The 27,439-nt window shown below is 48.2% G+C and overlaps 1 protein-coding gene across 1 annotated transcript in view; it reads left to right on the forward strand.

Moving 5' to 3' along the window:
* The window catches only part of Dnah2 (dynein axonemal heavy chain 2), a 128,432-nt gene that overhangs the window by 17,107 nt on the left and 83,886 nt on the right, over positions 1–27,439 (forward strand). The window contains 15 exon segments of the mRNA XM_050162494.1: positions 1,153–1,381; positions 3,974–4,084; positions 4,205–4,443; positions 7,053–7,244; positions 7,909–8,066; positions 8,459–8,546; positions 8,878–9,083; positions 9,543–9,672; positions 9,881–10,063; positions 10,808–11,022; positions 22,999–23,145; positions 24,373–24,529; positions 24,912–25,151; positions 25,617–25,805; positions 26,722–26,869. Of these exon segments, the coding sequence (XP_050018451.1) occupies positions 1,153–1,381; positions 3,974–4,084; positions 4,205–4,443; positions 7,053–7,244; positions 7,909–8,066; positions 8,459–8,546; positions 8,878–9,083; positions 9,543–9,672; positions 9,881–10,063; positions 10,808–11,022; positions 22,999–23,145; positions 24,373–24,529; positions 24,912–25,151; positions 25,617–25,805; positions 26,722–26,869 (2,632 nt within the window).

Consider the following 27,439-nt stretch of genomic DNA (forward strand, 5'->3'; position numbering starts at 1 on the left):
ACACACACACAATAATAATAATAATAATAATAATAATAATAATAATAATAATAAATAAGTGGGGAAAATTGGGTAGGGATGTAGTTTCCCAGTAGAGCATGTACTTAGCATATGTGAGATCCAATAACCAGTCCCTGGCACTAGAGAAACAAAGGATCATTTGGAGATGTCTCTGGGTGAAGAGACATTTATTTGAAGCTTAGATCCTTGTATCAACTTCAGTTTCTTTTTATTCTATTAAATTCAAACAAAATTAGATGTAATACCTTTAAAAATAGCAGGATTCTCCTTTATCTATCTGTGTGTGTGTGTGTGTGTGTGTGTGTGTGTTTGTCAAACCTTTTCATCTCTGTGACGGTTATTGGAGCAAAGCATCCTTTGGTTTTGTTTCATAACCGAGCAAAGCTACAGTTCTGAATGTAGCCACAGCAGAGCCTCGCGTGGGTAAAGCTGAGTGCGAAAGGGAAACTGGGGAAGAGGATGCAAGGCGGAGCCTGGTGTGAAGCCGACGTGTGCACTGTAAACCCTGCACCCAGAGCTTGTCCTCAGCTGTGCAGGAAGTTCCACGCCAATTTGAGATCCTGGGGTTGGGGGAAAACAACTGAAATGAGAAATCCTAGATAATTTTTTCTTTTTTGGTTTTTCAAGAGGGTTTCTCTGTGTAGCCGTGGCTGTCTCAGAACTCATTATGTAGGCCAGGCTATCCTTAAACTTGGAGATCTGCCTGCCTCTGCCTCTTGAGGCCTGGGATTAAAAGTGTGAGCCACCACGGCCTGATAATTATTTCTTACTTGCAACTTCCTTTCTTGATCTCTTTTTTTCTCCCTTCTTTTTCCGTGGCTGGAAGAAGTACCTATTCTGTCCTGTCCATCCACCTGTTCACCTGATAAGCATTTATTGGCCATCTACTACATGTTGGACATAGTGTGTGAGACTTGTGGTTCAAGTTGAACACAATAGAGTCTGTACCCTTAAGGCATGTTTTGTCCATTTCCTCCCCACATCTTCCGGTGTGAAATGTACATCCCTGGGAAGGACAGGAGGTAGGGACATTAACAAAGTTCAGCCTGGCTTTCACCAGCGGAGCCTTGGGTTTCTTTGGGCATCTTGGTGGGTCCTGGAGACTGAACTCGGATCTGTTGTTTCCTGTAGACTCAGAATCAGATTGTGTACTTCATCCGGCAAGCTCCTGTTCCCATCACCCCAGAGAACTTTGAGACAACTGTGCAGTTCGGGACAGTGCGGGGCGCCTACATCCCAGCTTTGCTTCGGCTGCTCAGTGGTGTCTATGTCCCGCAGATTTTTATGAATACAACTTGGCCTGAGAGCATCCGAAATCACTTTGTTTCACATCTGCATAAGTTTTTGGCCTGCCTGACAGGTAAGCCTGAGGCTGGGGCAGCTGACTTCTCCAGGGTGGGGTGACGAGGCGGCTGGGTGATGCGTCTCATTCGCTTTCTTATGTTTTTGGTGATGGAGCTAAGGATCACACTCAGGGCCCCCCATGTGCTAATCACACACTCACCATCTATCCTCACCACCAACTGTGTTAATATTCATACTCAAATCAATATCAAAAGAATGCCTTTCCAGCACTCAGGACCAAACTCAGGGTTTCATGTATGCAACTAAGTGCTTATATGACAAAGTTATATTCCCAGCCTTTTAAGACTCTTGGAAATGAAATCTTACCATGTGGACCATCCACACGCATGTGGTACCCATGTGCTTAAACATGTATGTACACAAAAGCACAAGCATATGCTTCCACATATCCTGACTTGGGCTTGGACAGTGGCTCCGTTGCTAGAGGCACAAAACCCTGGGTTGGGTCCCCACCTTCCGTAACCTGAGGATAGTGCACACATTTGTGATTCCAACCCTCGGGAGGTAGAGGTAGGAGGAACAGACATTCAAAGTCATTCTTGGCTACATGTGAGTTTGAGACCAGCTTAAGACACAGGAAACTAGAAGAGCGACAAAGAGTGGAGCCCGGCATGGTGGCCCAAGTCTGTAATTCCAGCACTCAGGAGGCAGAGGCAGAAGGATCAGAAATTCAAGATGATCTTAGATCATGAGATGCTTTCTCAAAAACAAATCTGGCTCAGGTTCAGTGCCTTTAATCCCAGCACTTGGGAGACAGAGGCAGGTGGGATCTCTGTGAGTTTGAGGCCAGCCTGGTCTACAAGAGCTAGTTTCAGGACAGCCAGAGTTACATAGTAAGATTCTGCCTCAAAAAAAAAAAAAAAAAAACCAACCAACCAACCAAAAACAACAAAAGTAGGACTGAAGGGATGTTCAGTGGTTAACACTTGTTGGTCTTGCAGAGGACCCAGGTTTTATGTCCAGCACTCACATGGTACTCATAACTGTATTCCTGTTCCGGGGGATCTGATGGCCTCTTCTGACCTCCGTGAGTATCAGGAACATACATGGTACACAGACATACTTGTAAGCAAAACATTCATACACATTAAATAAGTAAATCTAAAAAATATTAAAAACGAAATAAGTCATTTCTATCCAGTGCCTATTCTTTTTGTTTGTTTTGTTCTGTTTTTGTTTTTTGAGACAGGATTTCACTGTTTAGCCCTGGTTGTTCTGGAACTCACTGTAAAGACTAGACTGGCCTCAAGCTCACATAGGTCCACCTGCCTCTGCCTCCCGAGTGCGGGGGGATTAAAGGCGTGCGCCACCCTTGTCCAATCCGGTGTCTGTCTATCCTTTTGTTTGGGGTATCATATAAAAAACTGTCTCAGATTCCTTTTTCTTCAAGTATCATACTGTAAAGCATTTCCCATTAATAAATAATTAATAAAGACCTCCTCAGAGGGTCGGATGTAATGGCTCAGGCCTTTGATCCCAGTCCTCTGGAGGCAGAGGTAGGAAGATCTTTCTCTCTCTTTCTGTGAATTTCAGGGCAGGCTCAAACAAAATAGAAAAACAAAAACCAAAACAGCAACAAAGAGAAGAACATTTGAGTATCTCCGAATAATAAAGACTAGTCACAGGAGGGGGCTCAGAGGTAGAGTTTGCTTGAAATGTCTGAGGTCTTCAGCTTGATCCTCGAAGCTGCCAAACAAAGCCTTGGTCAGTGCTGAATATAGTATTGTTGCAAAAAATTGTCTTCTAATTTAGATACACTTTTCTAATGTAGAACTTGTTCAGACCTGCTCAGACTGGAGTTGGAGACTGCTCTGAGCACATGAAGCATAAGGAGAAAGAGAGGCGCTGGGGGGGGGGCAGTTGGGGACTCGTGCGTATTGAGGAGGATGTGGCGCAGATAGTGAAATTATTTTATGGTAATTTCTTAACAGACCTCCTGGAGCTTTGCCACTTGGCTTCTGTTACTTCTGCTCTCTATACTGAAGAAGTCTGAGTCATAGTTACTCCTGTCTGTTCTCCTAAAATACATATGCTGCCTTTGCTGTCTGTGGGGATTGGTTTTAGATACTCCATTCTGTGGATATTCAAGCCCCTTAGAAAATGGTGCAGTAGTTGTATATAACCTCCGTATATCTTCCCGTGTACTTTAAATAACCTCTAGATTATTCATAGCCCCCTATACAATGTCAACAAGTGTTGTGCTGTTTAGGGGTGATGACAGAAGGGCACGTTCAATACAGATGTAGTTTGTAAAAAAATTCGGGGGGCAGGTAAGATGACTCAATGGGTCTGACAACCTGAGTTCCAACCTCAGACCCCCACGGTTGAAGGGGAGAGCCAACTCCTGCGGATTGGCCTCTGATTTCCACTCTGTGGCATTCCTGGGGATACATGAGACCCTGTCTGAGGACATTGAAAACAGTGGAACTTTTTTTTGAATTGTAGACATGAAGCCGTGAAGCCTGTGGATACACAGAGTTAGCCAACTTGAGGGGGGCTATACTTCCTGCCCCCCAATTGATCATCAATCATAATTTATACAGAGGCAGCAAAGCCCACCCTTGGAATTTTCCTGGTCTTTTTTTAGATACTCGGTACAAGCTGGAGGGTCACACCGTCCTGTACATCCCTGCAGAAGCCATTAACATGAACCCTGAGGTAGTGGTGAAGGACAAGGAGCTGGTCCAGCGCCTGGAGAGTGAGTGGCAGGGGTGAGGTCAGGGGTGAGGGCAGGGGTAAGGGGGGGAAGGCAGCTCCAGCTATTGAGCATCGAGGGCACAGCTCAGCAGCAGGAAATGTTCCCCCTCCTCCTCCACAGCCTCCATGATCCACTGGACCCGGCAGATCAAGGAGGTGCTGAGTGCTCAGGAGTCTGTGGAGATGGGGGAAAATTTAGGTCCTTTGGAGGAGATCGAGTTCTGGCACAATCGCTGCATGGACCTATCTGGCATCAGCAAGCAGCTCGTGAAGCAGGGAGTGAAACACATCGAGTCCGTTCTGCTGCTCTCCAAGTCGTCTTACCTGCCGCCCTTTCTGAAGCTGGCCCAGCAGATCCAGGTGGAGGGGTCAGAGACTGGAAGTGTAGGGAAAGCGGGCCGTGGCTGGGGTGACCTGGGGAGGCAGGCAACTAACCACAAGGCAGGAGACGTGAGCAGTAGGTAAAGGTCCCTGGGGGCTGTTTTCAGTGTCCTCAGACAAGGTCTTGTGTACCCCCAGGCATGCCACAGAATCAGAGGCCAACCCACAGGAGCTGGCTCTCCCCTTCAACCGTGGAGGTCTGAGGCTGGACCTCAGGTCATCAGAAGCACTGAGTCATTTTACCTGCCCCCCACATTTTTTACAAGCTACATCTGTATTGAATGTGCCTTTCTGTCGTCACCCCTAAACAGCACAACACTTGTTTAGGTAGGAAGACATCCAATTGGTCAGCAAGGAAAAGGAGATTCCCCCTCAGTGAGCCCAGCCCTCCAGTGCAGCTGAGAAAATAGGACTTACATAAAAGAGGAATTAGAGATAGCATGAGCGTCTCAAAACAAACATGTAAAAACTAAATTCCCTATGACAAGCTAATTGTGTTGCTGCTGGGTCTCCCCGGAGGTGAGTGATGGGTGAAGGAGACCTTTCTTCCCAGGTGAAAATTACAACCAGATATTGAGGGAACTGAGCTGTGATGAACAGAAGTTTAGGAGCCTCACTGAGAACGGGACAGTAAGGGGACTGGGTGACTTTAGTGGATGTGGGAGGAGAGCCATGCTCAGGCATCTTGCCAACAGCTCTGAACATACACTTTGTACAGAGTTCTTAATTCAGCTGGAGCAGACACCAGATCTGGGCTTGGGGGACTTCATAGGAAACAAGGCATGAAGGGCTAGGGAAGGAACATTGATCTACTGGTCAAGTGCTTAGCATGTATGAAACCCTGGGGCCAGTTGTCAGCTCTGAATAAACTGAGCATGATGGTTTATATCTGCAATCCTAGCTGTCTGAGTTAGGGTTTCTGTTGCTGTGAGAAGACACCATGACCATGGCAATTTTTTTAAAATTTTTTTTCTTTTTTTAAAGATTTATTTATTTATTTATTTATTATGTATACAACATTCTGCCTCCATGTGTGCCCACACGTCAGAGGAGGGCACCAGATCTCAGTACAGATGGTTGTGAGCCACCATGTGGTTGCTGGGAATTGAACTCAGGACCTCTGGAAGAGCAGCAAGTGCTCTTAACCTCTGAGCCACCTCTCCAGCCCTTAAATTTTTTTTTATGATTTATTTATCTTTATTTTATGTGCCTTGGTGTGAAGGTGTTAGATCCCCTGGAACTGGATTTTCAGACAGTTGTGAGCTGCCATGTGGGTGCTGGGAATTGAACCAGGGTCTTCTGGAAGAACAGTCAGTGCTCTTAACTGCTGAGCCATTTCTCCAGCCGCACCATGGCAGTTTTTATAAAGGAAAACATTTAAATGGAGTGGCTTACAGTTTCAGAGGTTTAATCCATTGTCATTATTGTGGGATATGGTATACAGGCAGACACGGTGTTTGGAGATCTGCAGGCAGCAGGAAGTGAACTGTGACACTGGGTGCAGCTTGAGCATAGAAGACCTCAAAGCTCACCCCCACCATGACACGCTTCCTCCAACAAGGCCACACCTCCTAATAGTGCTACCTCATTAGGTGGCCATTTTCTTTTAAACTACACCTAGCACATGGATGTGGAAGCAGGGCAATCAGAAATACAAGGTCATCCTTGGTTACAGAGTAAGTGTGTTGTTCCCCCAGACTATGGGCGACTATGTGAAACCCATCTCAAAAAGAAAAAAAAAAAGAAAAAAAAGAAAAGGAAAAGAAAAGCAAGTGAGGACTAGAGCAATGGCTCAAAGGTTAAGAATGCTAGGTGTTCTTGCAGAGGACCTGGGGTCAGTTCCCAGCACTCACGTGGCAGCTCACAACCATGTGTAACTCCAGTTCCAGGGGATCCAACACGGTACACAGGCATACATGCAGACAAAACACCTGCACACATAAAAATAAATATTTTAAAAAAGAAAATGAATGAGCAAACTCTGGTTTTGAAATGATAACTCTTGGAGAGAGCTTACTGGAGGGCTGCCTAGAGGATGTGCTCGAGATGGATGGAAAATATGAATTTTTGTGTGAGTGCTTTATAAACATGTTTGTGTGGGTGTATGCAAGTGTGTGTGTGCATGTGGGAAGCAGAGGGGTTCACTGGGTATCACCCTCAATTGTTCTTCACTTTTTTTTCAACTTTATTTGTTTTGTCTATTATGTGCATGCGGTGCCCTAGGAAGCCAGAAGAGGGCATTGGCCCTCTGGAATTGGCGTTAGAGAGGGCGTTAGCTGTCATTGTGGGTGCTGGTAGCAGAAAGTATAGGTCCTTTGCAAGAGCAGCAAGTGCTCCTACCTTCTGAGCCATCGCTCCAGCCTTATGTTCAGAGAGTCTCTCACTGACATGGAGCTCACCTGTTGCGTAGAGTAGCTGCCTGTCTTTTCCTGCCAACAGTGCTGGATTACAGGCCACTGTAGCCAGCTTTTCCATGGGTGCTGGAGATCTGAACTCAGGTCCTCATTTGTTTGCACAGCAGCAGATGCTACCGACTGAGACTGAGCCGACTGAGACTGAGCCGTCTCTCCTGGTTTCTCTATTGTTAGGACGGCTCTCGCCAAGCTCAGTCAAACCTGACTTTCTTGTCAATCCTGAGGGAGCCCTACCAGGAGCTGGCCTTCATGAAGCCTAAGGACATCTCTGATAAGCTCCCGAAGCTGATCAGTCTCATTCGCATCATCTGGGTCAACTCCCCCCACTACAACACCCGGGAAAGGCTAACCTCTCTGTTCAGGAAGGTGTGTCATGCAAAGCGCAGGGGTGAGATGGGGCGGCTGTGAGGGCAGGGCGGATCCCTGAGCCTCTCTGTTTTGGAAGGTGTGTGGATGCCAAGCGCAAGAATGAGGTGGGGCAGCTGTGAGGGCAGGGCGGATCCCCTGGCAGACAGATGGTGGAAAGGAACCAATAGTGCCCTGCAGCTCAGACTGATACTGTCTTTAGGGATGGGCCTGGCTTCTGCTTCTTACTGAGGTGGCTTAAGCAGGATGAGGGCTTTGAAGGAGGTGGAAGTGAGCCTAGGTCAGCAGGCAAGAAGGATCTGGGCTGAGTCTATGCAGGGGAAAGACCTCTTCTCCTTTCTCCAAATTGAGTTTGCAGTGGTGTATGGGAAGGTTGGTTCGGGAAGGAACTCGGTTCCTGAGCAGGAATGATCAAGACAGAGCATTCAGGGGGAGACACAGAGTGGTAGAGGAATTGCTGAAGCCAGAGCAGCGTAACTGCTGAGCTGGGCTGAGGGCAGAACAAAGATTATGACGAGGCGCATGACACGGAGTGCCTGGAGGAGCAAGATGGGCTTCAGGAGCCAAGCCAGGAGCCAGGAACCAAGGCCTGAGGCACAGTTAGAGTCAGGAAAGGGTGTGGTGGGGAAAAGGCTGGAATTGAGGCTTTGGGCTCCCTCTGCAGATGAGCAACGAAATTATCCGCCTGTGCTGCCGCTCCATCTCTCTGGACCGGATCTTCGAGGGCTATGTCTCTTCCAGCAAGGAGGACCTGCAGGGCTGCATTTCTTGTTGCCACGCTTGGAAGGATCACTACCTACGTGCCGTACAGATGCACACCCAGTACGACGGCCCCCTAACAGCCGTGTTTATCCTTGACGTTCCCACACTTCTCACGTCCCCCTCTTTTTTGGAGTCTCTACCCCCAGCTAAGGCTCTGTTTGAGTGTAGATGTTCTGATCCTAGCCCTGAGGTCTCCTTCTAGCCCCTTCCAAGAGCCTCGTGTGGCCCTTTCCTCCTCCCATGACTACATGATCTGCAAGACCACCTTCTAGAACTCGAGGCTATGTTTGTTCTATGGTTCTGCTCACTTTGGGTCTCTTTTGTCAGGGCTCAGGGAATCTGCTCTTCGGGGTCTCCAGTCTGAACCCAGGCTCACACAGTTCAGTTTTGCACGGACAGACTGATCCGTAGTGTCTCTGCTTCTGATTTAATTTATCCTCTTCCTCCTACAGGTTCTCCAGTCGGGGCTGGGTTCTAGACCAGACCAGCATATTTGCTCAAGTAGACGCCTTTGTGCAGCGCTGCAAGGACCTCATTGAGGTAGGGACACTGCCGGGGTGGAGGCATGAAAGCCACAGCAGACCGTAGAGTCCCCGTAAGGAGCCAAGCACTTAGAGTCTAAACCTGGAACTTGGCATGTTGACTCCTTCTGCACCATGTGTGACCTCCTCCTCCTACCTCTTTCTTCTTGGATTTTGCCTGTTATCACTGCCTAAGCATCTCATAGTTCATCCTTCAGGCAAAATTTACCCCAGAGTCCTTAATCAGGACGGTCCTCTCTCGTTCATGAACTTCTGAAGACAAGCTGAAGAACTCGGGAGGCCTGGGTTCAGAAGAGAAAGAAGGCTCACACGGTTGGATCTCTTTTTAGGTTTGCGAATGTCAGTACCACTTTGCCCGGTGGGAAGATGGTAAGCAGGGTCCCCTTCCCTGCTTCTTTGGTGCCCAGGGGCCACAGATCACACGGAACCTGCTTGAAATCGAGGACATCTTCCATAGAAATCTGCAGATGCTGCGAGCCGTCCGTGGAGGCATCCTAGACGTTAAGAACACCTCCTGGCACGAAGACTACAACAAGTGAGGGCTCACAGGCTGAGGCCGGTCCGAGCGGGGGGCGGGGCCGGTCCGAGCGGGGGGCGGGGCCGGGCCGAGCGGGGGCGGGGCCGGGCAGGGGGGCGGGGAACCGGAGCAGGAGGGAGAGGCTCGGTGTGCAAAGGAGACTCGGGGACTCGGGGACTCCCAGGATCTGGGGGCAAAGGCAGAAAGATCGCAAGTTGAAGACTGTGGGAACAGCTTCAGGGTGGGAAGGCGAGAGGAGAGGTGGCTGGTCGGTTTCTAGGTTCCAGTGTACTTGTCAGAACACCGAGCAATGTCCTGAAAATCCACATGAGCAGATGCCTGTACCTCCTTATCCGTAAATAAGACTAAGGATCGTCTCCCAGCCTTGTCCAGGGTGAAACAGCGTCATGACATGTGGATGGCGCTGGGCTGCAGATGAGGGCACTCACTCTTCTCTGTGCCTCCCTGACCTTGCAGATTCCGTGCTGGTGTCAAGGATCTGGAGGTGATGACCCAGAACTTGATCACCTCAGCCTTTGAGTTGGTTCGGGATGTAGAGCACGGAGTGTTGCTCCTGGACACCTTCCATAGGCTGGCTACACGGGAGGTGCGACCCCCTCCCCCACCTCAGAGGCACATCCCTTGCCCTTAGATCCTCCATGTCCTTCCCCTCTTGCTCGGTTGCTGATTTTTCTTCTGCTCCACCTTTCTGCTTCCATGACATCCATTCCTCTGAAGAATGCGGCCACTGTGTGTGGCTGTCAGGGGAGACGAAGGGGACCCACTTGCATGGAGCGTGTCATCTTGTCCCTTAGGCCATCATGCGGACCTATGAGAAGAAGGCCGTCGACCTCTATATGCTGTTCAATAGCGAGTTAGCCCTGGTGAACCGCGAGCTGAACAAGAAGTGGCCGTACCTGGAGCCATACATGGCTCAGTATTCTGGACAGGCCCACTGGGTGCGGATTCTGCGGCGCCGCATCGACCGAGTCATGAATGTGAGTGTCGGCCCTTCTAACTGTCTTCAGTGCTGCGGCCCAAGTGTGGTGGCTGTACAGCCTGAGGGGTGCTGAGTCCCGACAGGGTCCTTAGGATTTATGTTCAGAGACTAGGTGGGAGGAGGGGAGGGGCAGCCATGGTTTGGTTGGCAGAGGTGGTGGGAGTGGCTTGTGGAACAAAGGTCATCTTAGCATCTGGGAAGTTAGAGTAACAGATCAGGGACCAACCTGGTGACCCAGAGACCTGGGCAGCAAGAGCCTGCTCCCTCTGGAAAAACAGGGATAACGGAACAAGGATGAGGGAAGGACTTTTAAAACAACAACAACAACTTTTGTGTTAGACATGGTAGAATATGCTTGTAATCCTAGCAGGCTGACAGAATCCACCCAGTACCGGGGGGGGGGGTGGGGGTGGGCAGGGGGGTGTCGGGGCGGGGAAAGCTGTTTGACTCTTTACCTGCCATCACCTGATCGACTCTGAGAGAGAGTGGAGGAACAAACCCTCAGGTCCCCGGTCCATGATTGTCCCTTGTCTGCCCTGTTCTTTGGGACTGTCCTCTACTCTTAGGCATTCACGTTGAGTCTCCTCAGAGGGCTTTACTTCCTCCCTCCCTGGTGCAGTCCCTCCTCTAGCTCACCAGCCTCGGTCTCCTTTCTGGGGCCGAGGGTGTGCGTGCGTGGGTGCGTGGGTGCGTGCATGCCCACTGCAAGTCTGGATAAACAGCTCCACTCTCCCTCCCTCAGTGCCTGGCTGGCGCCCATTTCCTGCCCCACATTGGGACTGGAGAGGAGAGTGTCCACACCTATCAGCAGATGGTTCAAGCCATCGATGAGCTGGTTCGGAAAACCTTCCAGGAGTGGACAGCAACGCTGGACAAGGACTGCATTCGATGGTTGGACATGCCACTCTTACGAATTAGCCAGGAGAAGGCGGGCATGCTGGACGTAAACTTTGACAAGTACAGGACCCCACCTCCCCCAGCACCTTCTGTTTGTCCTTGGTGCCAATCTTCTTGCAGTCTCCCGAGGACTTAACTCCTCCCTTGTGTCCCCTCCCCGTCCGCATCTTTTCTGCTGTCTGGCTTTATTTTCCTTGTGTAGTTCAGTGTGACTTTACACTGTGATCGTTTGACCTCAGCATGGTGCTGGGTTTACAGATGGACTCCCCAACACTCAGCTTCTTCTTTTCCCCCTGAGACAGGGTTTCTTGGACTAGCACTGGCTGTCCTGGAACTTGCTTTATATACCAGGGTGGCTCTGAACTCACAGACCGACCTGCCTCTGCCTCCCAAGTGCTGGGAGTAAATATGCGCTATCGCTCCTTAATTTTAGTTTACCTAGGTTGGGCCTGAGGTCCTGGGTTCAGTTCTCAGTACTGGGAAAAACGTCTGTTTTTACAGCTTACTTAAAGTAAGAAGCAAATAGACAATTGTTAAAACCATGGTTTTAACACTTCACTAACGCACTAAGCTAGTGATGTCACTGTTCGGCCACTAGATGGCTGTGACAGCCCAGCTAAGTTGTCTAAACCTTGATCCCTAGTCTGGGTTTTCCTAAGATCATCCTCTCTCCCTTCATTTTTTAAAAAGGTAACTAGTTCATTAATTATTAAGAATATACAGTGAGTTCACACTGGGTGTGATGGCTCAACCCCAGTACAGGATGCTGAGGCAGGAGAGACTTGAGTTGAAAGCCAGCATGGGCTGCACTCAAAAACAAAACAAAACAAAACAAAACACTCGGAGATCTTCAAGTCAGACAAGCTAAGCACTGTGCATGCACTGGGAACTGAGGCAGGCACGGGGTGTATAAAGTGTCAAGAGTCCCTGTCCCCAAGAGGCTACCCTGTCGTTCTGTCAGCCGACAGTTCTACCCACGGGCTGTGAGGCGTCTGTCTTCAGAGACTGAACCTTCTGCGGTTACAGCTTTCTCCTAACTGGGAGACAGATTCAGTTTGATGGGCTGGCTGCGTCTTGGCATTACCTGTGTCCTGTGGTGAACGTCAACCCCTGAGCTCCTAGGCTGTCATTCTGGTGTTGGCTTTGGCTCATAACATCCATATTTGATGGACAAAAATGCGGAAGGGAGATGGAGGTCCAGGGACAGGCAGGACAACTGGAGGGGTCTGACCAGGGAGGGGCAATTGATGCACAGAAAGGAAGTGGTCGGGCATTAGCTGGGGGAGCAGGAACACTAGAAGCCACACAGATGAAGAGCCGTGAGAGAGCACAGAGGTTTGGGATAAGTGTTTGGCCAGCGATAGGTGCTGGTGAGGTTCTCGATTTTGTAGCTGTGGCATGAGGTAGAGACAAAAAGAGCCACAAAAACTTCCTCTTATGGCTGGAGTTATGGCTCAACTGAGGACCTGGGTTTGGTTCCCAGCACCCACCACATGGTAGCTCACAACTATCTGTAACTCCAGTTCCAAGGGATCTGACACCCTCTTCTGATCTCTCTTGGTACCAGGCACTCACATGATGTGCATATATACACTCAGGCAAAACACTTGCACACATAAAGTAGATAGCCCTTGCTTAGCCTAGCGGTATATGCCCTAATCCCAGCACCCAGGGGGCAGAGGTGGGCACGGTCCACATAGGGAGTTCCAGGCTGGGCAAGTCATACAGCAAGGTCCTTTCTCAAAACAACAACAACTACCACCACCCCTCCCAAAAGACACTTAAAGTTTTAGATTGCCTCTTTTTTAAAATATTTATTTATTTATTATGTATACAATATTGTCTCTGTGTGTATGTCTGCAGGCCAGAAGAGGGCACCAGACATCATTACAGATGGTTGTGAGCCACCATGTGGTTGCCGGGAATTGAACTCAGGACCTTTGGAAGAGCAGGCAATGCTCTTAACTGAGCCATCTCTCCAGCCCCTAGATTGCCTCTTAAATTGACTTGAGATTCTGAAGAGAAGGAATATTAGGTCAATGTTATATTATAACTGGTTATCTATATACTCTACAAACTGATTTATAACTAGTTACATATTTATTATAGACAAAACAGTTGTAATTGGTTATAACATTTGCAGGCAGCCAATAGGGCTGAATTACAAGATGTAGTCTCTGTTAGGCTGGACATCCTCAAAGGTTCTCTGCTAGGGAGTCTCCCTAATGGACAGTCATGGGCTAATATGGATATGGGTACACTTGGCCACTATTTGTATGGGAGCGTGGGGCCAGGGAGGTGGCTTGAATCTAAGGTACTGCTGCCAGTGTGGGGCCCACAGCTCCATCTCTTGAGCCCGAGTTATGAACAGAGAGGGCTGACTCCCACAAGTTCTCCTCTGACACACACACGAAATAAATCTATAAATCTGAAAAATTGCATTCAGAATGCCACCAAAACTTAAAAAAAAAAACAAATCAAAACAAAGGATTAATTCCAATCCCAAACTTTTCCCGTTTTAAGTTGTTTTGTATCAGAGATTTAGTCCCAAACTGTGAAGTCAGTTCTGTCCCTCCCCAGTGCTCACCTTCTAGAAGGTGGGATGAGATGCCCACGTGGTGAGGGTTAATGCCTGCTGGACCGTCTGCAGGGGACAGCTGTTTGTCTGTATGTGGAGCTTGTGTGGAGGTTGGAGGACAGCTCTCCTCTGTCCTGTGGGTCCCAGGGTTTGAACTCTGTGGTAGCGTTGGTGGCAAGAGCCTTTACAGCTGAGCCTCCTCCCTGCCCCCATTGGAAGTGCTTTTCCCATTCTCTCTATAGTGTGTTTCACACACACGCACACACAGAACAGAAACAAAACTCAGGACATTATTTATGACCTAGATTTATCTGAAACCCAGACAACAGCTAAGCATTTCTACCAAACAGAAGAAGTCTCTTCTGTCCTTTGGCAGTAGTGTTTTTAGAGAAATATAAGGACCTCACAATACATTTTGTGATTTTAGGATAAAATTGCCTCAACTCAGTAAATAATAGATAAGAAAGAAAAGTCTGAGCTGATTAAACCCATAAAGAAACTGGAGACAGTTTCGGCTTCTAGCACCCCCAGGAGTAGAGATAGCCTTCTCAGGCTTATCCTTCACGCTAAGGTCTGGTTCCAACCTTGAGATAAGCCTTCTTCTGAGACGTCCCAGACAGTCCTCAAGTTACCTGTCAGTCCTGGGAGCCTTCCTGGCCTTTCCCACCTTATATTCCAAATATTTAAACTCCAAAACCCAAATGGGCTTTTATCACATTTTATGGCCAGGCAAGCTTCAGAGATTGCAGGTTGGCAGACGCGTTCCAGGTGTCCTAGGTGCCCTGTTGAAAGGGTTGTGCTCTCACCCTGTGGGCAGGAGGGAGGGACTTCCCCAGCCCCGAACTGGACAGGGCGCCTGCCTACTGCATTTGTGCCTCACGTGTCTCTCTCCTCCCCCTCCCATTCTCACTATGTCTGTTCCTTCTGCTCTGCCAGCACCGCCCTCAGCTGGCCTCACTTGGCCACGTCTATTACATGTTTAGGAATGAATACATTATAAAATAGTTTTTTTTTTAAAGAAATGGATTTTGAAAAAGGTTTTGTTTGTCAGTAAAATAAAATTGGTGCTCTTGAAATTTGTTGACAAAATTCTGCCAAGGCAGAACATCATTCTGAAGATTATTTTTAATTTTATTTTTTAAAATAGGATCATTAGAGCAACCTCAGGAGTTGTCCAATTTCATCCCGCTGACTGACAAAATTTGATAATTTACCTTCAAGTTGTTTTTTAAAATTCTGTCAAGATGAGAAAGAAACACAAAGAGCTAGTTTGCTGTGTTGTTTGGCAGTGTACTTGCCCCAGTGAGCTTGTCCTGATGTTTACGATAGAGACAAATTCAACCGCTCCAGTGTGAAAACATAGGAGAATATACTTAGGCTACCAGAGATGTCCCGGTCTATAGTCAAGCCCTCCGCCCCGCACATAGCTGGGACAATTCTTGCTGCGATGGATTTTCATTGTTGATGGCTGTGTTGCTAGCTGCGGAGTAGTTTCACGGTGCTGCAGTAGCGCCTCCTCCACCGTGGGCAGAAGTACGCCTGTCTGTTGTGACTCTTAAAAGAGACAGAGTCTACTCTTAGCTTTTACTACAGTATATTGTCATAATTATTCTGTGGATCTCTTCCTATGTTTAATACTGTGTTTAATTCCCCCCTCCTTTTGAGACATCCTCTCACTCTGGAGCCTAGGCTGGCTTAGAATTTGGTGGCAATCCTCCTGCCTCAGCCTCCTTAGTGTTGAGATTGCAGTCATGTGCCCTCGAGCCTGGCTGCACCTAATTCTTAAATTGAACTTCTCATAGGTATGGATTTATAAGAAAAAAGTATTGCCCGTGGCTTAATACCATCCAGGGTTTTGGGCATCCATCTGAGGCCTGGAAACTGTTGACCTGGATGAGGGGCCTGCGGTGGCTCTTTCCTTCCTTGCATGATAGTTTGTCATTTTGGAATTAATAATTAATATTTATTTTTGATATCACACTGTTCATTGTCATCATTTCTACAAACCAACTAATAAAATGCCTTCCGCAATATCTCCCCCTGCCCTCCCTATGCCACGTATGCCAGGGGGCTCGCAGTTCCTCAAGCTGCTTCGTCAAGGCGTTGCCTCGGCTCTGCTTCAGAACAGTCTTTCGGAACTTCCTTGAGTTTCTTTTTTATTTGTTTGAATTTTTAATTTCTTCTTCAATGCTGAGGATTAAACCCAAGACCTTGTGCCTGAAAGGCAAGTGCTCTACCGCTGAGCTACACCTTAGCCCTTTTATTATTTATTTATTATTCAGTTCCTCTGACTTCCTTCGTTGGTTTATGGTTTTGTTTTGTTTTGGTACCATGCATTCTTTGGTAGTTTTCCAAGAAATGATGCGTGGGAGTTAAGGTTTTTAAGTTCCTGCATGATTGGCAACAACCAATTTCTCCCTTCATGTTTGTGCGTTTGCCTAGGGTTGTAATTCTAGGTTGAAAACAATTTTCCCTGACTCTGGCCTTTATCTCCCGCTTCAAAGACAGTCATCAAATGTCTGGCGAGCCCGGGTTTGTTTGTTTTAATAATACCTATGTTATGGAGATTTTTCGTGTTTACAAAAACGGAAAGGAAATAGGACTTCAGCTTTCACAGTATCTTAAAACACGTATCACAAAGAATTGAACATTTGGATATAATTATTATTCTCCTTTTAAGGTGAAAGTAGAATGCTCTGGAAAGTTTAAGATGTGACATTATTTTTTTGTATCAATGCTTGACTATAGAACGGATATATGTGCGCGCGCGCAAAGTTTTAGACGGCACCTTCTGTGCCCAGGCCAGCCTTGAATTTGCTGTGAGGATGGCCCTGATGTCCTGACTCTCCTGCCTGTACCTCACGAGTGCTGGGTTAGAATTGTCCACACCAGGTTGCTTGATTCTGTCCTCTATTCTTAGGCCTTAAATCCATTTGCAGTTACTGTGGCGTAAGGAAAATTATAGAGTCAACTTGTGTTTTCTGTTTTTTAAATACACTGCAAGCAAGTCGACCTGATCTTGTTAGTTTATTTATTTTTCTGCACTGCTGGAGATCAAATTCAGGGCTGTGTGTATGCTAGGCAAGCATGCTACCTTCAGCTACACCCCAACATTATTGAGTTGCTATCTTTATAATGAAGAAATCTCCCAGCAAAGCGCTGTTTTGGATTCGCTCTTCTGACTCAGTCATGTGCGAGAACCAAATTGTTTTAATTATTGTCCTCATTACCCTCTTAAAAAAAAAAACCGCTGGCTTTCTTTAAAAGTATTTCACATAAGAATTTTTTAAACAATTTTTTTAGTTCCTAAAATAGTCGCATTCCTCTTTTTATTAGAGTATGTATTGGGTTACATTTATGGGTTAAGTTTAGAAGAATGAAATCTTTATGATGTTAAATATCTCTGTCCAAAAATAGCACTCTCTCTTCAAATTAAATCTTGCTTTTTGCTCACAAGCCATCTTTAGTACACATATAAAATCTCCTGTATCTTATTTTGCTCTAACTATCATTGTTCTTTTCCTCCAAGGCAATGTCTGTCTGATTCCAGTTTTTCCTAGGAAACCTTGGGTTCACCCCCAAAATATAAATGAACGGCAGATTACCTCATAGCTGCCATCAAATTAATAAACCGCATACCTTGAGTAAAATTACCTAAAAATACATCTTCAATAATTACAGTCTTTACTTAATTTCAAGGTATAAGAGCCAGACATTCAAGGAGAAAGTACATAACTAATTATTTTATTTCTATTAAAAAACCAGTTTTCACCTAGGGCTGGTAGGGCACACTAAAAATCCTAGCTCTTAGAAAGAATTTGAGGTCATCTTTGGCCCTCTAGTATGTTCCAGGCTAGCTGGGGCTTCATGAGACTCTGCCTGAAAAAGACACTGTTTTCAAACAAAATTCATGCCATTGACACAGTACAGGTTACGCTGACTTCTTAAAGTCAGAGTACCCTAAGATTTTCCATGGGTCTCAGCCAATATTTCTTGAGGTTAAGAACATTTTAGTTTAAAAAAAGAGAATACTTGGCTGGAAAGATGACTCAGAGGTTAAAAGCTCTCCCAACACCCATATGGTGGCTCACAACCATCCATAGTGAGATCTGGCGCCCTCTTCTGACCTGCAGGCGTGCATGCAGACAGAACACTGTATAGGCAATAAATACATAAATCTTTTTAAAAAAATGAAAAGGAGATTACCCTTTGCGGTTGCCTCTTCTGGATGCCAGTAGGAAGCAAGTATGTCAAATGGCGTGTCTCTGTGTGTGTCTGTGAACCTTATCCAGGTGTGCACACACATCTGAGCCAAAGGGCAGCCCAGTCCAGAAAGAACTCATCAGCCTACCACAATGCACTGCACCTCTGACCATTTGAGTTGACTGACCCTGCATCTCTTTTTATAAATATCTTAGCTTAAAATGTATTTGAACATTAATTTTTTAAATTATTATTTTATGTGTATAAGTGTTTGTATGTGCCTAAGGCCAGAAGGAAGTACTGGATTCCCTGGAACTGGAGCTACAGAGGGTTGCTAGTGGCTCTGTGGGTGCTGGGAATCAAATCTGGGTTCTCTGGAAGAGCAGCCGGTGCTCTTGACCATTGGTCTCTCTCTCCAGTCCTAAGAATATTTTTTACTGTCACACTCAGCTGAGCAAATAGCTACATAAAGCACACCTCCTTGCTGCTGTCATCTCAGGGGAGGGGGAACACTGGGGGTCTAGAAGTCACATCCTCAGGAGTTTATCCAATAAGAGTTGGTGACAATGTAAAAAGTTTAGGTGTCTGTATAAGGATTTCTGACCTGGTGGTGGCAGCGCACGTCTTTAATCCCAGCACTGGTGAGGCAGAGGTGGGCAGATTTCTGTGAATTAAAGGACAGCCTGGTCTACATAGTGAGTTCCATGACAACCAGAGCTACATAGTAAGACCCTGTCTTTAAAAGAAAAAGAAAGAAAAGGAAAAAGAAGAAGAAGAAGAAAGGGCTTTGCTGGCCTGTCTTGAAACTCCAGAAAATGTAGCCATGACAACTGGGGCTCTAGCCCTTTAGATGGAATGTCTTCTAGTTTCGATATAAATAATGCCATTTATCATGGCATTGGAGTTACATGGTTTTGGGGGAGAACTGAATTCTGAGTTTTGCTTTATAAAAATCAAAAGGAGTTAGTAATGGGTAGGATGTCAGAAAGTGAGGGGGTGGGAGAGCATGCATGCAGTCCTTGGTCCATTGTGGGTGTGGGTAGTGCTCTTCCGTGCTGTCCTCCTGTGTGCCGTTCTTCCTGGGGTGTCCCTCTTCTTCCTGGGGTGTCCCTCTTCTTCCTGGGGTGGTCCTCTTCCTGGGGTGAACCTCATCTTCCTGGGGTTGTCCTCTTTCTGGGGTGGTCCTCTTTCTGGGGTGGTCCTCTTCCTTGGAGGCTCTCTGCCCTCAGGCAGGAGCTCCAGATTTTGCGATGACTCCTCTGTGGACACGTGGAGTTGGCGATGCCTGTGGGACAAGCTGGGGAGAGAGATCTTTAGGCAGCTGGACACAGTCTAGAGCTTAGCTGGGTAGATCTGGGAGACGATCATCTCTCAGAGGCAACTGAAGCCATGGAAGTCGGTTAGCCCATCCTGGGGGAATTACTGGAAGTGAAGAACCTGGGGGGGGGGGGCGTGGAAGGGGCCTGGAGAGGTGGCAGGTTCCTTGCTGTGCTGCAGTGAAATATGCCTGGGGACTCTGCGGGGAACGAGCTGGAGAGAGGAAGGGCTGGGGAGGAGTGGGGGAGGAAAGGGACTGTTTGCCATGAGAGCGAAGCCTTCAGAGGGGCTGGAGAGGGGCTCAGTGGGAAAGAGCATTGTTCTGCCCGAGAAACCTGGGCGCAGTTCCCAGCACCCAATGGAGGCTCACAGCCATCAGTAACTATGGTTCTTGGGGATCCAGTGCCCTCCTCTGGTCTCCCAGGGGTGTTATGTGGATATGCATGCAGGCGAAACAGTCCTGTACACAAAATACCATAACAATATCATTGTAAAAGGCCTACATGGAGGTCAGGGAAGACAAGACCTACAAAGTCCCCTTTGGTGCAGCCGTGGAATTTTTGGTGAGGTGTGGGTGGAGCGGAGAGTAAACTGGGAGCAATAGAGAAGAGAGGAAGCAGAAGGATCCCTCAGAGCAACTCCTTAAAGAAAGCAGGCTCTGAAGGGGCAGGCAGAGGGTGGTCCCTCTAGGACAGTAGGAGTCAAGGGAGGGTTGTTTTTAGTATATTCTTTCTTGATGTGCTAGAACTTGGCTATAGTCCAATGGTGGGAAGGAGCTGGTGTGTTGAGGGAGCTGTAGGTGTAAGCAGAGCTGCGGGAGGACAGGGCTGCAGGACAGAGCCCCGGGGAGCTTTAGTAGGAAGAGAAGGAACTTGCAGTCATAAATGTGCAGGAAGCCTCATCATGGCACAGGTCAGTTCACACAGGCTGCGGCAGGAAGCAGATGGAGTTCTCACCTGATGGTTTTCCGCTCAGAGACACCAGCTTGGGAAGAGTGGGGTTTTAGATAGTGCCTTGAAGAGACAGAACAACTGTTAAAGATTTCTCCCCATGCTGTAGGCGGCAGCTTTTCTCAATGATAGTGTCTTTTTCTGTATGGGAACTTTTCATCTTCAGGAGGTCCCATCTCAATGTCTTTACTGTTGGCATCCTGTTCAGAAAGGCCTTTCTTGACTCAAAGTCTACTGCCCTATTCTGCCAGATTCGGGGTATCTGGTCTTATGGTGAGGTCTGTGATCTGTTTGGAACTGAGTTTTGTGCAGGGTGGTAGCATTTTCATTCGTCTACATGTGGCTATCCACACTGACCAGCACCATTTGTCGAAGATGCTTTCTTTACTCCAGCGTGTATTTTTTTTGCTTATAAAATTCAGTTGTCAGCCAGTCACGGCGGCGGCAACACTCCTTTAGTCCCAGCACCCAAGAGGCAGAGGCCAGTGGGTCTCCCTATAAATCCAAAGTCAGCTGGTGGATCTCTCTCTCTCTGTCTCTCTCTCTGTCTCTCTCTGTCTCTCTCTGTCTCTGTCTCTCTCTGTCTCTCTCTGTCTCTGTCTCTCTCTCTCTCTCTGTCTCTCTCTCTCTCTCTCTCCCTCTCTCTTCAAGGCCAGCCTGATCTACACAGTGAGTTCCAGGACAATCAGGACTACACAGAGAAACTGTGTCACAAAAACAAAGGGAAAAACGAACTGTCCAGGTCTTGGGTTTTATCCCGTTGATGAACACATCTGTTTTCGTGCCGTCGCCAGTGTGCTTTGCTACTGTCCCTTGTAAAACAACTTGAAACCTAGATGGAGGGAGTAAGAGAACACAGGGACAGGCACAGGATGTGGCCTGGAGAGCCCTGGAGGCCTCAGGAGAATTCGGAGTGATGCTGGGCTAATTTGTGACGTTATCGGCAGTGCTCAGGTGCGTTCACGTGGCTTAGCCTGGAGGACAATGGATTTCACCTGGGACACGAAATGTAGGCAGGCCAGGCTAGTCTCCAGCTCGCAGCGACACGCCTGGCCCAGTGCTCTTTTGGATGAGGGTCGCTAAGGGAGTGACCGAGATGAAGGCTGGGACTGAAGGCTGAAGCTCAGTGGAGCTGAGAGAGGGTGTGCTTAGCAGGGCCCAGACCCTGGAAAGTAGTTGCTTCCATTCTCCCAGCACAGACAACAAAGTCTGTGGAGGGAGTGAACAGGGAGTGAGCAAGGAGGGAAGTGAGAATCCTGGCCTGAGGTCTGAGGGCGGGTGGTTTGGAGGAAGCTGAGCACCTGCCTGTGCTCGTGACTACTCGGGAGCAGCTGGAAAGGATCAGGTAGACAGACTGGAAAGGGGATCTCGGCAGTCAAAGGTCACCTGGGGCTGACGCTCATGCTCTGGGATGTCATTAATGGGTGAAATTAATTTTTATATTTGGCACGTCATTCCCTCTAACACAATCTAAAATTATTAATAGGCTATTCTATTTTTTCTCTGTAGAAAGTCTTTTTTTTTTCTTTCGGTTTTCAAGACAGGGTTTCTCTGTCGCCATGGCTGTCCTGGAACTAACTTGCTCCTGTAGACCAGGTTGGCCTCGAACTCAAAGAGATCCACCTGTCTCTGTCTCCCAAGGGCTGGGATTAAAAGATGTGCACCACCCTAGTCCGGCTTTTAGACAGTATTCTCTTATACCTAGGTGTGCTCTTTTTCCTGTTTTCTGAGAGGTTCCTGTTAATTTTATTTTGGATTTTTGTGCTTCTGCCCGTGTTTTGAACTTTGTGCCGAGGCTGAAAGCCGGAACAAGCAAGCAGAAGAGAACAAAAGGTGTGCTCCGCCTAAACATGAAAAGCAACAAACTGTCTCTAACTTGCTCAGAGAAAGGAAAGAGAACCCATAGAAAAGAACAGGGCATGAACATCTCTCCAGCAGCTGGACGTGGTGGTGTGTGCCTGTAATCTCAGTTCTTGGGAGTTGGAGGCAGGAGAATATAGGGAGTTCAAGGTCACCCTAAGTGAGTTCAAGGCCAGCCTGGGTAGCAAAAATACCAAGTAAGCAAACAAGAGCCCTTGCAAATTAGAAAAATAGAAAAGCCCCTTCCCGTTGTATTCACGTGGTAGGAAGGGAATTGGAAACTGATTGGAAGCTCTGGGGAGGTGGGGGTGGGGCTGCCAATAGTGCCGGTGGTGGCAGTCAACAGGGCAGCTCTCGAGGAGTGTTCCAAGTCTCCAGTCTTGGTCATTTGCTCCCACGCCACTGGCCAGAGACTCCAGAAAAGAATCTTCCAAACAGGGTCCTTTCTTGGTGTACCGCACATCCTCACATGTGTCTTGACACTTGGACCTGTGGTCTTCTGCTGGCCACAGCGTGGCTTTCTCAGAAGGCTAGTGACTTAGCACTGAGCTTGTGGATGGCAGCATGTGCCCAGCTCACTCTCCTCCATGGCCTGGGGTCCCCAGGCGTCTTCTGCTTGTCTCTGCGCCTTCATCATCAGCCAATGGGCCTCCTGCAGTCTGCTAGCTCCAGCCTTTTGCCCTACAGAGTCATGGAAGAACTCTGGGAACTGCTTCTTGAGCTCTCTACTGGCCTTCCTCTTTGAGTCTCAAAGCCCCTTCTGGAGGTTTCCTTGAAGCCACAGCCCCTGGGGCTTTTAGAGAGTTAGGTAGTTTCCAGCTGTTGCTATTGCCAAGCTTAGAATTCCCCTTCCGCTCCAAACCCAGGTCATTTACTGCTCAACTTCCAGGACTTCTTGTCACCTGTACCTGTGTGGGCGTCTGCCCCAGACGCCTAGAAATCCCCGTCGCTGCTGCTCTCATGGTTTGGGGAAGTAGCGAATATCACTCTGTCCTGTCTGCCTCTGTCACCTGGAAAGCCTGTTTCATTTCTGTCAAAAACTTCCTTTGCGCTCCTGTGAGCTCCCACGGGCACACTCCTCTTAGTGCCCTCTAAGCCGTGCCTCAGTTGCTCCGCTTTCTCCCTCAGGACGCTCCTGATTCTCTTTGTGGAGATTGACTACTGGGAGCGGCTGCTGTTTGAGACACCCCACTATGTGATGAATGTGGCTGAACGCGCCGAGGACCTGCGGATTCTCCGGGAGAACCTGCTCCTGGTTGCTCGAGACTACAATAGGTGCGCTCCGTCCTCGTCAGCCTGAGGATGTGGTGTGTTGCTCAGGGTCCCCATCATCGTGTTTTTCCCATCCTGAAAAGAGATTCCCTTTCCCTGCAGTTCCTTATCTGAGTCGGGCACTCAGAGCCGGGTGACATTAGGATTCTGGCATGCAGTAGCATCAGAGTCACTGAAACAAGACCACCTTCCCTCATCTAGTCCCGTCCCCAGCCTTTGACCTGGGGGGGCCCATCTCTAGGGTGACATTTGTGTGTGGTTAGCTGTATCACGGATTGGATGGCTTAGAAATAACCAGACTCCTGGCTCACGGTTCCGGAAGCTTGGGAGACTCACAATCGAGGTAGGGGCAGATGCAGTGCCAGGTTCTCCACCTCCTGGTCTCTAAATGGCCGCCTTCGGTGTCTTCCATGGAACAATGAGACAGCAGCTATGTTATGTCTCTTACTAAGGACGCCAGTCCTACCCACGACAGCTTCTCCCTTCCTGGTCTAGCCAGCTCCCAAGGCCTAGTAATACCACAGAAAAAGGGAAGGTTTCCACAGACAGACCTTTCTCACCTCGGTGAAAATCCAAGGGGATGAAACAAATACTTTTGTTTGAATTTCTAGATAGGATACCTTCAGTGTGGTAGCCTTTAGTTGCCTGTAGCTATTTTCATTTGAATTACTTAATTAAAAAGTTCCTCTTATCATAGGCCACATTTCAAGCTACATATGACCAGTATTAGACAGCACATCTAACATTTTATTGATTGATTGATTGATTGTGTATGGGTTTTTTTTTCTCAGGCCTGGTACCTGAGGAGGCCAGAAGAGGGTGTCAGATCCCCTAGGACTAGAGTTACAGATGGATGCAAGACATCATGTAGGGGCTAGGAATTGAACCAGAGTCCTAAGCAAAAACAAGAGCTCTCAATTGCTGAGTCATCTCTCCAGGCCCGTGTGCGTGGAGAGGTCAGAGGACAGCTGGTGGGAGTGGGTTCTCTCCTTCCACTCCATGGGTCCCAGGAATTGAACTCAGATCCTCAGACTTAGTGGCAAGGGCCTCTAACCACTGAGCCATCTCAGCAGCCCTTGGCCACACACTGTGTATAACACTTGTATGATGAGAGTTTCTTTAGGGAACCCTAGGCCAGAATGCAAGTTTGAGAGACTGACAAGTTCCTGGCAGGAGGCGAGGCCTTCGCAGTTTTCTCTCCCAGCTACCGAGGTCTTCTCTCCCACGCAGGATTATTGCCATGCTGTCCCCAGATGAGCAGGCCCTGTTCAAAGAACGGATCCGATTCCTGGATAAGAAGATCCACCCAGGCCTGAAGAAGCTGCATTGGGCCCTAAAGGGGGCCAGCGCCTTCTTCATCACAGAGTGCCGCATACACGCCAGCAAGGTAGGCCGCAGCTGCTAGACACTGAAGGTCTGTAAGGCTGATGGAAGGGCTGACATGTGGGTCATCAATGCCTGAGCCTTTGGTGATGGAGGAGACCCTGGGAGGCATTATACCTTCAATTGAATGTTCTCCCCAAAATTTGGTGCCGGGAATGGATCCCAAAGTCTTACAAATGCTTAGGCAAGAATTTCTCCACTGAAAGGGAAGGATTTTTTTTTTAAATGTCAGAAATTCTAGCAGGAGGCTAAGTGGGAGAATAGAATCAGGTCCAGAGAGCCTCAATCGAGTCTTCATGGGAAGGAACATACAAGGTGCCTGCACAGTTCAAGGGAATGGATGCTAGAGAAGGTGCCACTGTGGACCGTGCCTGGCCTGACTCCAGGTGCAGATGATCGTGAATGACTTCAAGGCCTCCACTCTGACCATTGGCTGGAAGGCCCAGGAGATGTCAGAGATGCTCCTGGTGCGTATCACCGGCAAACGGGTGTACAGAGACCTGGAATTTGAGGAGGCCCAGAGGGAACATCGGATGACCGTGCAGCAGAAGTTGGTGAACCTGCACCAGGATGTGGTGAACATCATGACCAACTCCTACGAAGTATTCAAGAATGATGGTCCTGAGGTAGGCATCCCATGCCCAGCCCTGAGGCAGGGAACCCACAGACCCTCTGAGCACGCTGCTGCCCTCCTGTATTTCACCAACGTGCGGATTTCAGATGTCCTCCCTGGTACCAAATGCAGTTCGCCTTCAAGGTTTCAAGTCTGCTCTGGTGGCATTCAGGATCTTGCCTCTGTTTCTTTAAAGATTTACTTGTATGTTTTCGAGTGTTTTTGCCTGCCTGTGGTACACCACATTGGTACCTGCTGCACGTGGAGGCCAGAGAGGGCGTCAAGTTGTGAGTTGCCTGTGGGTGTTGGGAACGGAACCTGGGTTTTCTGCAAGAGCAGCCAGTGCTCTTAACAGCTGAGCTGTCTCCAGCCCCCAGAACCCTGCATTTCTGTCTTGTTGTCGCCCATCAGCTGGTACCCATTTCCCTGGCCCTGAGCTGCTTTCTCCAGAACCTTTTCTTCTCCCCTCCCCTCCCAGATACAGCAGCAGTGGCTGCTCTACACGATACGGTTGGATCACATGATGGAGGATGCCCTGCGCATGAACGTGAAGTGGTCCCTGCTCGAACTCTCCAAGGCCATCAACGGGGACGGGAAGACCACTCCAAACCCACTTTTCCGAGTCCTTGTCATCTTACAGGATGACATGCCGGGAGGGGTGGCACAGGTGAGGGCCACTGGGCCTCCAGCACCTCAAGGTGATCATACCTTAGTCCTCAGTTTCTTCCAGTTTTTTTAAATATTAAATTTAAAAAAATTAAAATATAATCACATTATTTCCCCACTTCTCTTTCCTCCCCCTAACATCCTTTGTGTCCCCTGACCTTGCTCCCTCTCAAATTCATGACCCCCTTTTCTTTATGTATGAATATAACCTGCTGCGTCTGGTTAGTGTTGCTTACATGTATATGATTTCAGGGATGGTCACTTGGTATTGGACAAACAATTAGGGAAGACTAATTTTCCCACTCTCGGCATCCTTTAGTTGCCTGCGGTTTGAGATCCCATAGGATTTCTCTCCTGCACCCTAGCAGGTCTCTCTGTGTGCTCCTTGTCCAGATCTTGCTTAGGCAGCCGTATTCCTGAGGAATCATGGGTGAAGCTTCCCTGTCACTTCTAGGAGACAAAGTCTCACGGTAGATGTCCTGGTCCCCGATGGCCTTACAGTCTTCCCACCCCCTCTTCTGTGATGTTCCCTAACTCCGAGGTGCAGGAGTTGTGTGGCAAATGTATCCATGCGGGCTTGGCACCCACAGGCAATTGTTATTTTCTCCCATATAGGTGTTTTGCCTGCATGTATTATGTCTGTGTAACGTATGTGCCTGATGTCTGAGGCCAGAGAGGGTAATGAATTCCTTAGAATCGGAGTTACAGATCTTTGTGAGCCACTATCCTCTGGAAGAGCAGTCAGTGCTCTTAACCACCGAGCCATCTTTCCAGGCCTCTTCTCTCTACTCTTAGACTTCATCCCGGGCCTTGGCATTTTCCTGTGCCTCCAGGCCCAACTCAGGTGTTCAGCCTTGGAGGCTTTGAAGCCTGAGCCTCTCCATGAGTGCCCTAAGCTCCTCTGTGCTTCCCCACAGGTGGAATTCTCCCCCACGCTGCAGACTCTGGCGAGTGTGGTCAACGATATCGCCAGCCACCTCTTCTCCACCATCTCTGTCTTCCGCCACCTCCCCGATATCCTCATCAAACGAAAGGTGGCTCGGGAGCCCATCCATGCGATTGTAGGTGAGTGGGCCATGGGGAGGGCACGCAGCAGGCACTTAGCCCAAGCAGAGCTAGGAGGAGCCATGAGGGCATCTCATTCACACCGGGCCAGCCATGTCTGTGGCTGGTAGGGAGCTACACCAAGGAGCCAGACTGAGGAAGAAGCAAGGGCATTGAGATTAGGTGGCCGATCCCTGTGGGTTGTGAAAACTGGGCTGGAAGAGGAGCGTGGATAAGTATGAGATGCGCGTTGGACTAGAAGAGGCCTTGATTCCCACAGAAGTGAGACACGCAGGGTCAGTCTCACAGGCTGCCCCTCTGTTTTCTTTTCTTTTTGAAAATTCATTTGTTATTCTTTTACGTGTATGGGCCTTTTGCTTGAAGGTATGTCTGCCCACCAAGTCCAGAAAGAAGGCCTTGTTGCTTCTGGGACTGAAGTTACAGAAAGTTGTGAGCTTCTATGTGGGTGCTGTAAACAGAAACTAGGTCCTCTTAACCACGGAGCCATTTCTAGCTCCCCTCTGTTTTCTTTATATATATACATATATAATAATAATTAAATATATATTTACATATAAAGAAAACAGAGGG

The sequence above is a fragment of the Alexandromys fortis genome, unplaced genomic scaffold (genome assembly GCF_014885135.2).
Source record: "Alexandromys fortis isolate MF-2015 unplaced genomic scaffold, M_Fortis_MF-2015_v1.1 scaffold_84, whole genome shotgun sequence".
NCBI lineage: Eukaryota > Metazoa > Chordata > Mammalia > Rodentia > Cricetidae > Alexandromys > Alexandromys fortis.